Raw genomic sequence first — 13,419 nt, forward strand, 5'->3', positions numbered from 1 at the left:
AGCTCTCTGTGCCTCTCTCCTCCCTCAGCTCTCTGTGCCTCTCTCCTCCCTCAGCTCTCTGTGCCTCTCTCCTCCCTCAGCTCTCTGTGCCTCTCTCCTCCCTCAGCTCTCTGTGCCTCTCTCCTCCCTCAGCTCTCTGTGCCTCTCTCCTCCCTCAGCTCTCTGTGCCTCTCTCTTCCCTCAGCTCTCTGTGCCTCTCTCAGCTCTGTGCCTCTCTCCTCTCTCAGCTCTCTGTGCCTCTCTCCTCTCTCAGCTCTCTGTGCCTCTCTCCTCCCTCAGCTCTCTGTGCCTCTTTCCTCCCTCAGCTCTCTGTGCCTCTCTCCTCCCTCAGCTCTCTCTGCCTCTCTCCTCCCTCAGCTCTCTGTGCCTCTCTCCTCCCTCAGCTCTCTGTGCCTCTCACCTCCCTCAGCTCTCTGTGCCTCTCTCCCTCCCTCAGCTCTCTGTGCCTCTCTCCTCCCTCAGCTCTCTGTGCCTCTCTCCTCCCTCAGCTCTCTGTGCCTCTTTCCTCCCTCAGCTCTCTGTGCCTCTTTCCTCCCTCAGCTCTCTGTGCCTCTCTCTTCCCTCAGCTCTCTGTGCCTCTTTCCTCCCTCAGCTCTCTGTGCCTCTTTCCTCCCTCAGCTCTCTGTGCCTCTCTCCTCCCTCAGCTCTCTCTGTGCCTCTCTCCTCCCTCAGCTCTGTGCCTCTCTCCTCTCTCAGCTCTGTGCCTCTCTCCTCCCTCAGCTCTGTGCCTCTCTCCTCTCTCATCTCTCTGTGCCTCTCTCCTCCCTCAGCTCTGTGCCTCTCTCCTCTCTCAGCTCTGTGCCTCTCTCAGCTCTGTGCCTCTCTCCTCTCTCAGCTCTCTGTGCCTCTCTCCTCCCTCAGCTATGTGCCTCTCTCCTCTCTCATCTCTCTGTGCCTATCTCCTCCCTCAGCTCTCTGTGCCTCTCTCCTCCCTCAGCTCTCTGTGCCTCTCTCCTCTCTCATCTCTCTGTGCCTATCTCCTCCCTCAGCTCTCTGTGCCTCTCTACTCCCTCAGCTCTCTGTGCCTCTCTCCTTCCCCCCCTCCCTCAGCTCTCTGTGCCTCTCTCCTATGGTCTAAGCACAGTCCCTCAGTTTCTGGGTCTGTGAACTAATAGTGGATTGGCCACATAAATACAAATAAATACATAGAGGCTATGGGGCCTTGTGTGTGATGCCTGTAAGGTGATGATAATTTGTAGCTGCTCATATTACAGAATTACATGTGGTGTCCGCCCCCCCCCCCCCCCCCATTCACTAAGGTCTTAAAATAAGCCCAAATCACAAACATTACTTTTATGGAAAATACCTCCCCGTTACCGCATCAGGTCTTAATTATACCTGAAGTTACCCCCCAAGCTCTATGTATTTAGGTGATTAGGGCTGTCACTGCGAGTTTATGGACCACCTCACCTTCTTATGAGTGGATTTTTATTTCTCTTGTTGCAGAATAACTCTGACGATGAGCAGGAACAGAGGAATGGTCTGACTCAGGGAGACAAACTTCGTGCTTTAAAGAGCAGGAGACAGCCACGCTCTGCAACCACCGGGGCTCTGCGGTGAGAATGACCCTTCCCTTACACACACCCCCCTTTGTGGGCTTCTATTACATGGCCTACCTTGTCAAATAACTCCTGATATGTGACTTCTACCTCTTATCACACAACCTCATGTGGCAAACACCATAGAGCTGATCTCCAGCCTTGCCCTGATATAATGCACAACTCAAGGACTCCATTGCTTCCCCTACTTGCTGGACGTCTTCCTGCTCACCATACTGGAGTATTTAGGGCGAGATTATGACTCCACCAATTCTTACCCAGGGTTTTCTGTATTTCAGACTTGACGACATGAAAGCGCACGTACGGTCCTCATCGCAGCCATTCAGGTGATTTACAGACCATGCTTTACTGCACAGATCTGCACTCATGACTGTAACAAATGAGAGCCCGACCTCTCAGCCTAAGAAACAGTGGGTCACAGCTTCCCCAGCAGTTCTATCCGGGCACCTTTGCAGACTGGCCGGTCCGTGTATTGGCCAGAAGTAATGCACAATGTTTCGTTATAGGCTTTGTTTTTTACATCAGAATACTGCAGGGAATGTGGTAACAAGTGCTTCTCTTGTGCATCGGCACACAAATGGTACTTGCCATGTTGTATCCTATTTAATTAAGTGACAAGAAGTCCCATTACTACAGGGAAACCTACACCCATCACATATCCGAGCCCTGCAGCTCCTCTGCTTCATACCCACATCAGATATCAGAGCCCTGCAGCCCCTGTGTCTGCCTCATACCCACATTAGATATTGGCACCCTGAAGCCCCTCTGTCTTTCAATGCCTATATCACATATCCGAGCCCTGCAGCCCCTCTGTCTGCTTCATACCCACATCAGATATCAGAGCCCTGCAGCCCCTGTGTCTGCCTCATACCCACATTAGATATTGGCACCCTGAAGCCCCTCTGTCTGTCAATGCCTACATCACATATCCGAGCCCTGCAGCCCCTCTGTCTGCTTCATACCCACATCAGATATCAGAGCCCTGCAGCCCCTGTGTCTGCCTCATACACACACATTAGATATTGGCACCCTGAAGCCCCTCTGTCAATGCCTATATCACATATCTGAGCCCTGCAGCCCCTCTGTCTGCTTCATACCCACATCAGATATCAGAGCCCTGCAGCCCCTGTGTCTGCCTCATACACACACATTAGATATCGGCACCCTGAAGCCCCTCTGTCTGTCAATGCCTATATCACATATCCGAGCCCTGCAGCTCCTCTGCTTCATACCCACATCAGATATCAGAGCCCTGTAGCCCCTGTGTCTGCCTCATACCCACATCACATATCAGAGCCCTGCAGCCTCTCTGTCTGCTTCATACCCACATCACATATCAGAGCCCTGCAGCCCCTGTGTCTGCCTCATACCCACATTAGATATTGGCACCCTGAAGTCCCTCTGTCTGTCAATGCCTATATCACATATCCGAGCCCTGCAGCTCCTCTGCTTCATACCCACATCAGATATCAGAGCCCTGTAGCCCCTGTGTCTGCCTCATACCCACATCACATATCAGAGCCCTGTAGCCCCTGTGTCTGCCTCATACACACACATTAGATATTGGCACCCTGAAGCCCCTCTGTCTGTCAATGCCTACATCACATATCAGAGCCCTGCAGCTCCTCTGCTTCATACCCACATCAGATATCAGAGCCCTGTAGCCCCTGTGTCTGACTCATACCCACATCACATATCAGAGCCCTGTAGCCCCTGTGTCTGCCTCATATCCACATCAGATATCAGAGCCCTGTAGCCCCTGTGTCTGCCTCATACCCACATCACATATCAGAGCCCTGTAGCCCCTGTGTCTGCCTCATACACACACATTAGATATTGGCACCCTGAAGCCCCTCTGTCTGTCAATGCCTACATCACATATCAGAGCCCTGCAGCTCCTCTGCTTTATACCCACATCAGATATCAGAGCCCTGCTGCCCCTTTGTCTGCCTCATACCCACATCAGACGTCGGATGCCCTGAAGCCCCATGTCTGCCTCATACCAGCATTAGATAATTAGAGCCCTGCAGCCCCCCTGTCTGCCTTATACCTACATTAGATATCATAGCCCTATGCTTTATGTATGCTACCTGTACAGTGGCTAGTGACAAGAGCAGCACCAAAAGCTGTGTCATCCCTTGGGGCAGAACTTAAACTATTGCCCAAAGTCATGCATGGTGCTAGTGACACAGGTTGCTGTCCAGGGACTTGACGCTAACAACCTCTTGTGCCTTTTACAGAGTAATCCCTTCCAGCAGTGCACAAGGCTCACGGTCTCCACTCAAGTCATCCAGAGTGTCCACATCACCTGTTGTAAGGAAGGCTACGACCAGTCCGACATCCCACAGCAACAAGGGGAGAGGGTAAGTGACCCTGTAGAGAGGGAAGAGGTGAAGTCATGGAGGGAGGTGGAGTCACTTGTGTTTTACTTATTGTGTAGATTCTGTAACAACCGGATGTGACCGTATATAAGTGCCCTTCTTGCCAGGTCAGTGTACTTGTGTGCACTATATGTTAACACAGCTGTAGGCAGCAGCAATCACATCTGCATTCAGTTATAAAACAAATAATTCACACCCGTGGTCAAAGCACTGAGCTGTAGTATGAAACTGAGTACATCATACAGGAGAGAGCTTATTCCTTACCTGGCTCATTACTCACACACACAATACATTCACTGACACCGAACTGATAGTCAGCAGTATCTGATGTTTATAGCGACAATTATACGTAATAGAAAATAATAGCAGAAATCTGAGCTGATACATCCAGAGTGTTGTTTATCTTATCATGAGCCTCAGCTGTACAATTGTGCAAGGCAGTTTTTGTTGTAAAATGTCAATGCTACTTCACAAGTGGCTTTAGGTAGGCAGGTGTAGCAGACAGAGCGTTTCACCAGACTGAGGAGTTCTGCCTCCTCACCCGCACCCTGGTACACATCTCTTAGTACTAACCCCCACAAACTGGCAGGAATAGTAAGTATTGCAGTGAGTAAGACCAGTAGAGTGCTTGGTTGTATAGGTAGCGGTATCTGCAGCAGGAATAGTAAGTATTGCAGTAAGGTCAGTAGAGTGCTTGGTTGTATAGGTAGCAGTATCTGCAGCAGGAATAGTAAGTATTCTAGTGAGTAAGGCCAGTAGAGTGCTTGGTTGTATAGGTAGCAGTATCTGCAGTAGGAATAGTAAGTATTGCAGAGAGTAATGCCAGTAGAGTGCTTGGTTGTATAGGTAGCGGTATCTGCAGCAGGATTAGTAAGTATTGCAGTGAGTAAGGCCAGTAGAGTGCTTGGTTGTATAGGTAGCAGTATCTACAGCAGGAATAGTAAGTATTGCAGTAAGGTCAGTAGAGTGCTTGGTTGTATAGGTAGCAGTATCTACAGCAGGAATAGTAAGTATTGCAGTAAGGTCAGTAGAGTGCTTGGTTGTATAGGTAGCAGTATCTACAGCAGGAATAGTAAGTATTGCAGTAAGGTCAGTAGAGTGCTTGGTTGTATAGGTAGCAGTATCTGCAGCAGGAATAGTAAGTATTCTAGTGAGTAAGGCCAGTAGAGTGCTTGGTTGTATAGGTAGCAGTATCTGCAGCAGGAATAGTAAGTATTGCAGTGAGTAAGGTCAGTAGAGTGCTTGGTTGTATAGGTAGCAGTATCTGAAGCAGGATTAGTAAATATTGCAGTGAGTAAGGCCAGTAGAGTGCTTGGTTGTATAGGTAGCAGTATCTACAGCAGGAATAGTAAGTATTGCAGTAAGGTCAGTAGAGTGCTTGGTTGTATAGGTAGCAGTATCTGCAGCAGGAATAGTAATTATTGCAGTGAGTAAGGCAAGTAGAGTGCTTGGTTGTATATGTAGCAGTATCTGCAGCAGGAATAGTAAGTATTGCAGTGAGTAAGGTCAGTAGAGTGCTTGGTTGTATTGGTAGAGGTATGTGCAGCAGGAATAGTAAGTATTGCAGTGAGTAAGGTCAGTAGAGTGCTTGGTTGTATCGGTAGCAGTATCTGCAGCAGGAATAGTAAGTATTGCAGTGAGTAAGGCCAGTAGAGTGCTTGGTTGTATAGGTAGCAGTATCTGCAGCAGGAATAGTAAGTATTGCAGTGAGTAAGACCAGTAGAGTGCTTGGTTGTATAGGTAGCAGTATCTGCATCAGGAATAGTAAGTATTGCAGTAAGGTCAGTAGAGTGCTTGGTTGTATATGTAGCAGTATCTGCAGCAGGAATAGTAAGTATTGCAGTGAGTAAGGTCAGTAGAGTGCTTGGTTGTATTGGTAGAGGTATGTGCAGCAGGAATAGTAAGTATTGCAGTGAGTAAGGTCAGTAGAGTGCTTGGTTGTATCGGTAGCAGTATCTGCAGCAGGAATAGTAAGTATTGCAGCAAGTAAGGCCAGTAGAGTGCTTGGTTGTATAGGTAGCAGTATCTGCAGCAGGAATAGTAAATATTGCAGTGAGTAAGGCCAGTAGAGTGCTTGGTTGTATAGGTAGCAGTATCTGCAGCAGGAATAGTAAGTATTGCAGCAAGTAAGGCCAGTAGAGTGCTTGGTTGTATAGGTAGCAGTATCTGCTGCAGGAATAGTAAGTATTGCAGTGAGTAAGGCCAGTAGAGTGCTTGGTTGTATAGGTAGCAGTATCTGCAGCAGGAATAGTAAATATTGCAGTGAGTAAGGTCAGTAGAGTGCTTGGTTGTATAGGTAGCGGTATCTGCAGCAGGATTAGTAAGTATTGTAGTGAGTAAGGCCAGTAGAGTGCTTGGTTGTATCGGTAGCAGTATCTGCAGTAGGAATAGTAGGTATTGCAGTGAGTAAGGCCAGTAAAGTGCTTGGTTGTATAGGTAGCTGTATCTGCAGCAGGAATAGTAAGTATTGCAGTGAATAAGGCCAGTAAAGTGCTTGATTGTATAGGTAGCCGTATCTGCAGCAGGAATAGTAAGTATTGCAATGAGTAAGGCCAGTTGGGTGCTTGGTTGTATAGGTAGCAGTATCTGCAGCAGGAATAGTAAGTATTGCAGTGAGTAAGGTCAGTAGAGTGCTTGGTTGTATAGGTAGCGGTATCTGCAGCAGGATTAGTAAGTATTGTAGTGAGTAAGGCCAGTAGAGTGCTTGGTTGTATCGGTAGCAGTATCTGCAGTAGGAATAGTAGGTATTGCAGTGAGTAAGGCCAGTAAAGTGCTTGGTTGTATAGGTAGCTGTATCTGCAGCAGGAATAGTAAGTATTGCAGTGAATAAGGCCAGTAAAGTGCTTGATTGTATAGGTAGCCGTATCTGCAGCAGGAATAGTAAGTATTGCAATGAGTAAGGCCAGTTGGGTGCTTGGTTGTATAGGTAGCAGTATCTGCAGCAGGAATAGTAAGTATTGCAGTGAATAAGGCCAGTAAAGTGCTTGATTGTATAGGTAGCCGTATCTGCAGCAGGAATAGTAAGTATTGCAATGAGTAAGGCCAGTAGAGTGCTTGGTTGTATAGGTAGCGGTATCTGCAGTAGGAATAGTAAGTATTGCAGTGAGTAAGGCCAGTAGAGTGCTTGGTTGTATAGGTAGCAGTATCTGCAGTAGGAATAGTAGGTATTGCAGTGAGTAAGGCCAGTAGAGTGCTTGGTTGTATAGGTAGCAGTATCTGCAGTAGGAATAGTAAGTATTGCAGTGAGTAAGGCCAGTAGAGTGCTTGGTTGTATAGGTAGCAGTATCTGCAGCAGGAATAGTAAGTATTGCAGTGAGTAAGTCCAGTAGAGTGCTTGGTTGTATAGGTAGCAGTATCTGCAGTAGGAATAGTAAGTATTGCAGTGAGTAAGGCCAGTAGAGTGCTTGGTTGTATAGGTAGCAGTATCTGCAGTAGGAATAGTAAGTATTGCAGTGAGTAAGGCCAGTAGAGTGCTTGGTTGTATAGGTAGAGGTATCTGCAGCAGGAATAGTAAGTATTGCAGTGAGTAAGGCCAGTACAGTGCTTGGTTGTATAAGTAGCAGTATCTGCAGTAGGAATAGTAAGTATTGCAGTGAGTAAGGCCAGTAGAGTGCTTGGTTGTATAAATAGTGGTATCTGCAGCAGGAATAGTAAGCACTGCACTGAGTAAGGCCAGTAGAGTGCTTGGTTGTATCGGTAGCAGTATCTGCAGCAGGAATAGTAAGTACTGCACTGAGTAAGGCCAGTAGAGTGCTTGGTTGTATAGGTAGCGGTATCTGCAGCAGGAATAGTAAGTACTGCACTGAGTAAGGCCAGTAGAGTGCTTGGTTGTATCGGTAGCAGTATCTGCAGCAGGAATAGTAAGTATTGCAGTGAGTAAGGCCAGTAGAGTGCTTGGTTGTATCGGTAGCAGTATCTGCAGCAGGAATAGTAAGTATTGCAGTGAGTAAGGCCAGTAGAGTGCTTGGTTGTATCGGTAGCAGTATCTGCAGCAGGAATAGTAAGTATTGCAGTGAGTAAGGCCAGTAGAGTGCTTGGTTGTATCGGTAGCAGTATCTGCAGTAGGAATAGTAGGTATTGCAGTGAGTAAGGCCAGTAGAGTGTTTGGTTTTATAGGTAGCAGTATCTGCAGCAGGAATAATAAGTATTGCAGTGAGTAAGGCCAGTAGAGTGCTTGGTTGTATAGGTAGCAGTATCTGCAGTAGGAATAGTAGGTATTGCAGTGAGTAAGGCCAGTAGAGTGCTTGGTTGTGTAGGTAGCAGTATCTGCAGCAGGAATAGTAAGTATTGCAGTGAGTAAGGCCAGTAGAGTGCTTGGTTGTATAGGTAGCAGTATCTACATCAGGAATAGTAAGTATTGCAGTGAGTAAGGCCAGTAGAGTGCTTGGTTGTATCGGTAGCTGTATCTGCAGCAGGAATAATAAGTATTGCAGTGAGTAAGGCCAGTTGAGTGCTTGGTTGTATATGTAGCGGTATCTGCAGCAGGATTAGTAAGTATTGCAGTGACTTAGGCCAGTAGAGTGCTTGGTTGTATAGGTAGCGGTATCTGCAGCAGGAATAGTAAGTACTGCACTGAGTAAGGCCAGTAGAGTGCTTGGTTGTATCGATAGCAGTATCTGCAGCAGGAATAGTAAGTATTGCAGTGAGTAAGGCCAGTAGAGTGCTTGGTTGTATCGGTAGCAGTATCTGCAGCAGGAATAGTAAGTATTGCAGTGAGTAAGGCCAGTAGAGTGCTTGGTTGTATTGGTAGCAGTATCTGCAGCAGGAATAGTAAGTATTGCAGTGAGTAAGGCCAGTAGAGTGCTTGGTTGTATCGGTAGCAGTATCTGCAGTAGGAATAGTAGGTATTGCAGTGAGTAAGGCCAGTAGAGTGCTTGGTTGTATAGGTAGCGGTATCTGCAGCAGGATTAGTAAGTATTGCAGTGAGTAAGGCCTGTAGAGTGCTTGGTTCTATAGGTAACGGTATCTGCAGCAGGAATAGTAAATATTGCAGTGAGTAAGGCCAGTAGAGTGCTTGGTTGTATAGGTAGCAGTATCTGCAGTAGGAATAGTAGGTATTGCAGTGAGTAAGGCCAGTAGAGTGCTTGGTTGTATAGGTAGAGGTATCTGCAGCAGGAATAGTAAGTATTGCAGTGAGCAAGGTCAGTAGAGTGCTTGGTTGTATCGGTAGCAGTATCTGCAGCAGGAATAGTAAGTATTGCAGTGAGTAAGGCCAGTAGAGTGCTTGGTTGTATTGGTAGCAGTATCTGCAGCAGGAATAGTAAGTATTGCAGTGAGTAAGGCCAGTAGAGTGCTTGGTTGTATCGGTAGCAGTATCTGCAGTAGGAATAGTAGGTATTGCAGTGAGTAAGGCCAGTAGAGTGCTTGGTTGTATAGGTAGAGGTATCTGCAGCAGGAATAGTAAGTATTGCAGTGAGCAAGGTCAGTAGAGTGCTTGGTTGTATAGGTAGCGGTATCTGCAGCAGGAATAGTAAGTATTGCAGTGAGTAAGGCCAGTAGAGTGCTTGGTTGTATAGGTAGCAGTATCTGCAGTAGGAATAGTAGGTATTGCAGTGAGTAAGGCCAGTAGAGTGCTTGGTTGTATAGGTAGCAGTATCTGCAGTAGGAATAGTAAGTATTGCAGTGAGTAAGGTCAGTAGAGTGCTTGGTTGTATAGGTAGCTGTATCTGCAGCAGGAATAGTAAGTATTGCAGTAAGACCAGTAGAGTGCTTGGTTGTATAGGTAGCAGTATCTGCAGCAGGAATAGTAAGTATTGCAGTGAGTAAGGCCAGTAGAGTGCTTGGTTGTATAGGTAGCAGTATCTGCAGCAGGAATAGTAAGTATTGCAGTGAGTAAGGCCAGTAGAGTGCTTGGTTGTATAGGTAGCAGTATCTGCAGCAGGAATAGTAAGTATTGCAGTGAGTAAGGTCAGTAGAGTGCTTGGTTGTATAGGTAGAGGTATCTGCAGCAGGAATAGTAAGTATTGCAGCAAGTAAGGCCAGTAGAGTGCTTGGTTGTATAGGTAGCAGTATCTGCAGCAGGAATAGTAAGTATTGCAGTGAGTAAGGCCAGTAGAGTGCTTGGTTGTATAGGTAGCAGTATCTGCAGTAGGAATAGTAAGTATTGCAGTGAGTAAGGCCAGTAGAGTGCTTGGTTGTATAGGTAGCAGTATCTGCAGCAGGAATAGTAAGTATTGCAGTGAGTAAGGCCAGTAGAGTGCTTGGTTGTATAGGTAGCAGTATCTGCAGTAGGAATAGTAGGTATTGCAGTGAGTAAGGCCAGTAGAGTGCTTGGTTGTATAGGTAGCAGTATCTGCAGCAGGAATAGTAAGTATTGCAGTGAGTAAGACCAGTAGAGTGCTTGGTTGTATCGGTAGCAGTATCTGCAGCAGGAATAGTAAGTATTGCAGTGAGTAAGACCAGTAGAGTGCTTGGTTGTATAGGTAGCGGTATCTGCAGCAGGAATAGTAAGTATTGCAGTGAGTAAGGCCAGTAGAGTGCTTGGTTGTATAGGTAGCGGTATCTGCAGCAGGAATAGTAAGTATTGCAGTGAGTAAGGCCAGTAGAGTGCTTGGTTGTATAGGTAGCAGTATCTGCAGCAGGAATAGTAAGTATTGCAGTGAATAAGGCCAGTAGAGTGCTTGGTTGTATAGGTAGCAGTATCTGCAGTAGGAATAGTAAGTATTGCAGTGAGTAAGGCCAGTAGAGTGCTTGGTTGTATAGGTAGCAGTATCTGCAGCAGGAATAGTAAGTATTGCAGTGAGTAAGGCCAGTAGAGTGCTTGGTTGTATAGGTAGCAGTATCTGCAGTAGGAATAGTAGGTATTGTAGTGAGTAAGGCCAGTAGAGTGCTTGGTTGTATAGGTAGCAGTATCTGCAGCAGGAATAGTAATTATTGCAGTGAGTAAGGTCAGTAGAGTGCTTGGTTGTATTGGTAGAGGTATGTGCAGCAGGAATAGTAAGTATTGCAGTGAGTAAGACCAGTAGAGTGCTTGGTTGTATCGGTAGCAGTATCTGCAGCAGGAATAGTAATTATTGCAGTGAGTAAGGTCAGTAGAGTGCTTGGTTGTATTGGTAGAGGTATGTGCAGCAGGAATAGTAAGTATTGCAGTGAGTAAGGTCAGTAAAGTGCTTGGTTGTATCGGTAGCAGTATCTGCAGCAGGAATAGTAAGTATTGCAGTGAGTAAGACCAGTAGAGTGCTTGGTTGTATCGGTAGCAGTATCTGCAGTAGGTATTGCAGTGAGTAAGGCCAGTAGAGTGCTTGGTTGTATAGGTAGCAGTATCTGCAGCAGGAATAGTAAGTATTGCAGTGACTAAGGCCAGTAGAGTGCTTGGTTGTATAGGTAGCAGTATCTGCAGTAGGAATAGTAAGTATTGCAATGAGTAAGGCCATTAGAGTGCTTGGTTGTATAGGTAGCAGTATCTGCAGCAGGAATAGTAGGTATTGTAGTGAGTAAGGCCAGTAGAGTGCTTGGTTGTATAGGTAGCAGTATCTGCAGCAGGAATAGTAAGTATTGCAGTGAGTAAGGCCAGTAGGGTGCTTGGTTGTATAGGTAGCAGTATCTGCAGCAGGAATAGTAAGTATTGCAGTGAGTAAGGCCAGTAGAGTGCTTGGTTGTATAGGTAGCAGTATCTGCAGCAGGAATAGTAAGTATTGCAGTGAGTAAGGCCAGTAGAGTGCTTGGTTGTATAGGTAGCAGTATCTGCAGCAGGAATAGTAAGTATTGCAGTGAGTAAGGCCAGTAGAGTGCTTGGTTGTATAGGTAGCAGTATCTGCAGCAGGAATAGTAATTATTGCAGTGAGTAAGGCCAGTAGAGTGCTTGGTTGTATAGGTAGCAGTATCTGCAGCAGGAATAGTAAGTATTGCAGTGAGTAAGGCCAGTAGAGTGCTTGGTTGTATAGGTAGCAGTATCTGCAGCAGGAATAGTAAGTATTGCAGTAATTAAGGCCAGTAGAGTGCTTGGTTGTATAGGTAGCAGTATCTGCAGCAGGAATAGTAAGTATTGCAGTGAGTAAGGCCAGTAGAGTGCTTGGTTGTATAGGTAGCAGTATCTGCAGCAGGAATAGTAAGTATTGCAGTGAGTAAGGCCAGTAGAGTGCTTGGTTGTATCGGTAGCAATATCTGCAGCAGGAATAGTAAGTATTGCAGTGAGTAAGGCCAGTCTCACAGAGCTTAAGAAAAACAGTTTCTTAATTTGACTAACTTTTCACAGCTTATAAAAATGACTAAAATCTGTTCTACACTCACAACTTATTCTGTTTAACTGACTAAGGATACAACTGTCTAAACCATAAGCTTCACAGTTAAAAGGACAGAAAAGCGTGTGTTACTGGCGCATACAGGTATAAAAAGTCATTAATTGCTCACATCATGAGCTGATACTATTGGTTACATGAACAGACACAAATACCTATGTAATTCTCATTGTTGGTGATTAGCTGTATTATCATGTGCAGATTACTCACACACACTTCTATGCACACACTTGTCAGACAATACACAGGTCTCCTGATTTACACGTCTGTTTTTACCTTGTGGTTTTCCCCAGTCTCACTGTTAATTCACGGATTGCTGGTTCCCTTGGAAACCTGAATTTGGCTACAGAAGAGGTAGACAACAGTCACAACGTTTCTCCCTCCCACCCCAGCTACTCCCTAGCACTCCCCTCCAGCCCATACCCCTCCTATCCTCGGGGCCGGAGCTACGGTGAGGTGAACAACAACCAGAACGTCTCAGACACGGGAAATGGCTCATATAGATCATTCCGACCCTCATACCCCAGCCTGTCCTCAAATGCACGTTACCTGAGCCGTTCCATTCCTGTAAGTGGCCCGCTGCTCTAAACTATGTCTTGTCCTGACTGATTCTTACACCTCAGCTTATCCCTTTATTCACTAACCATGGAGCTTGCAATCTAGAGGAACCTCACTGAATTTCCCCCATATTTTTAGCAGTTGTAAAAAGAAGCCACATTTTATGTTTTCTTTACTTGTTTTTATCTGTGAACTCACACTAGAGACAGATTGTTATCAATATATCAAGCAAAGCGATGGGGCTGGGAGATTTATCAATGAAAGAGAGAACAGGGCAGATACAGATCACAGTTGTACAGCAAAAGCTTCTGTCCCTATAACTCCTCCTATTACACAATATAACCCTCCCTATAACTCCTCCTATTGCACCATATAACCCTCCCTATAACTCCTCCTATTGCACCATATAACCCTCCCTATAACTCCTCCTATTGCACCATATAACTCCTCCTATTGCACCATATAACCCACCCTATAACTCCTCCTATTGCACCATATAACCCTCCCTATAACTCCTCCTATTGCACCATATAGCTCTCCCTATAACTCCTCATATTGCACCATATAACCCTCCCTATAACTCCTCATATTGCACCATATAACCCTCCCTATAACTCCTCCTATTGCACCATATAACCCTCCCTATAACTCCTCCTATAGCACCATATAACCCTCCCTATAACT

General features: G+C 46.0%; 1 protein-coding gene across 1 annotated transcript in view; it reads left to right on the forward strand.

The window, feature by feature from the left end:
* CDC14A (cell division cycle 14A) overlaps window positions 1-13,419 on the forward strand; it is a 202,902-nt gene that overhangs the window by 178,922 nt on the left and 10,561 nt on the right. Inside the window, 4 exon segments of the mRNA XM_053693735.1 lie at window positions 1,447-1,556; window positions 1,838-1,885; window positions 3,800-3,922; window positions 12,471-12,744. Of these exon segments, the coding sequence (XP_053549710.1) occupies window positions 1,447-1,556; window positions 1,838-1,885; window positions 3,800-3,922; window positions 12,471-12,744 (555 nt within the window).

Source organism: Bombina bombina, chromosome 10, assembly GCF_027579735.1.
Source record: "Bombina bombina isolate aBomBom1 chromosome 10, aBomBom1.pri, whole genome shotgun sequence".
Classification (NCBI taxonomy): Eukaryota; Metazoa; Chordata; class Amphibia; order Anura; family Bombinatoridae; genus Bombina; species Bombina bombina.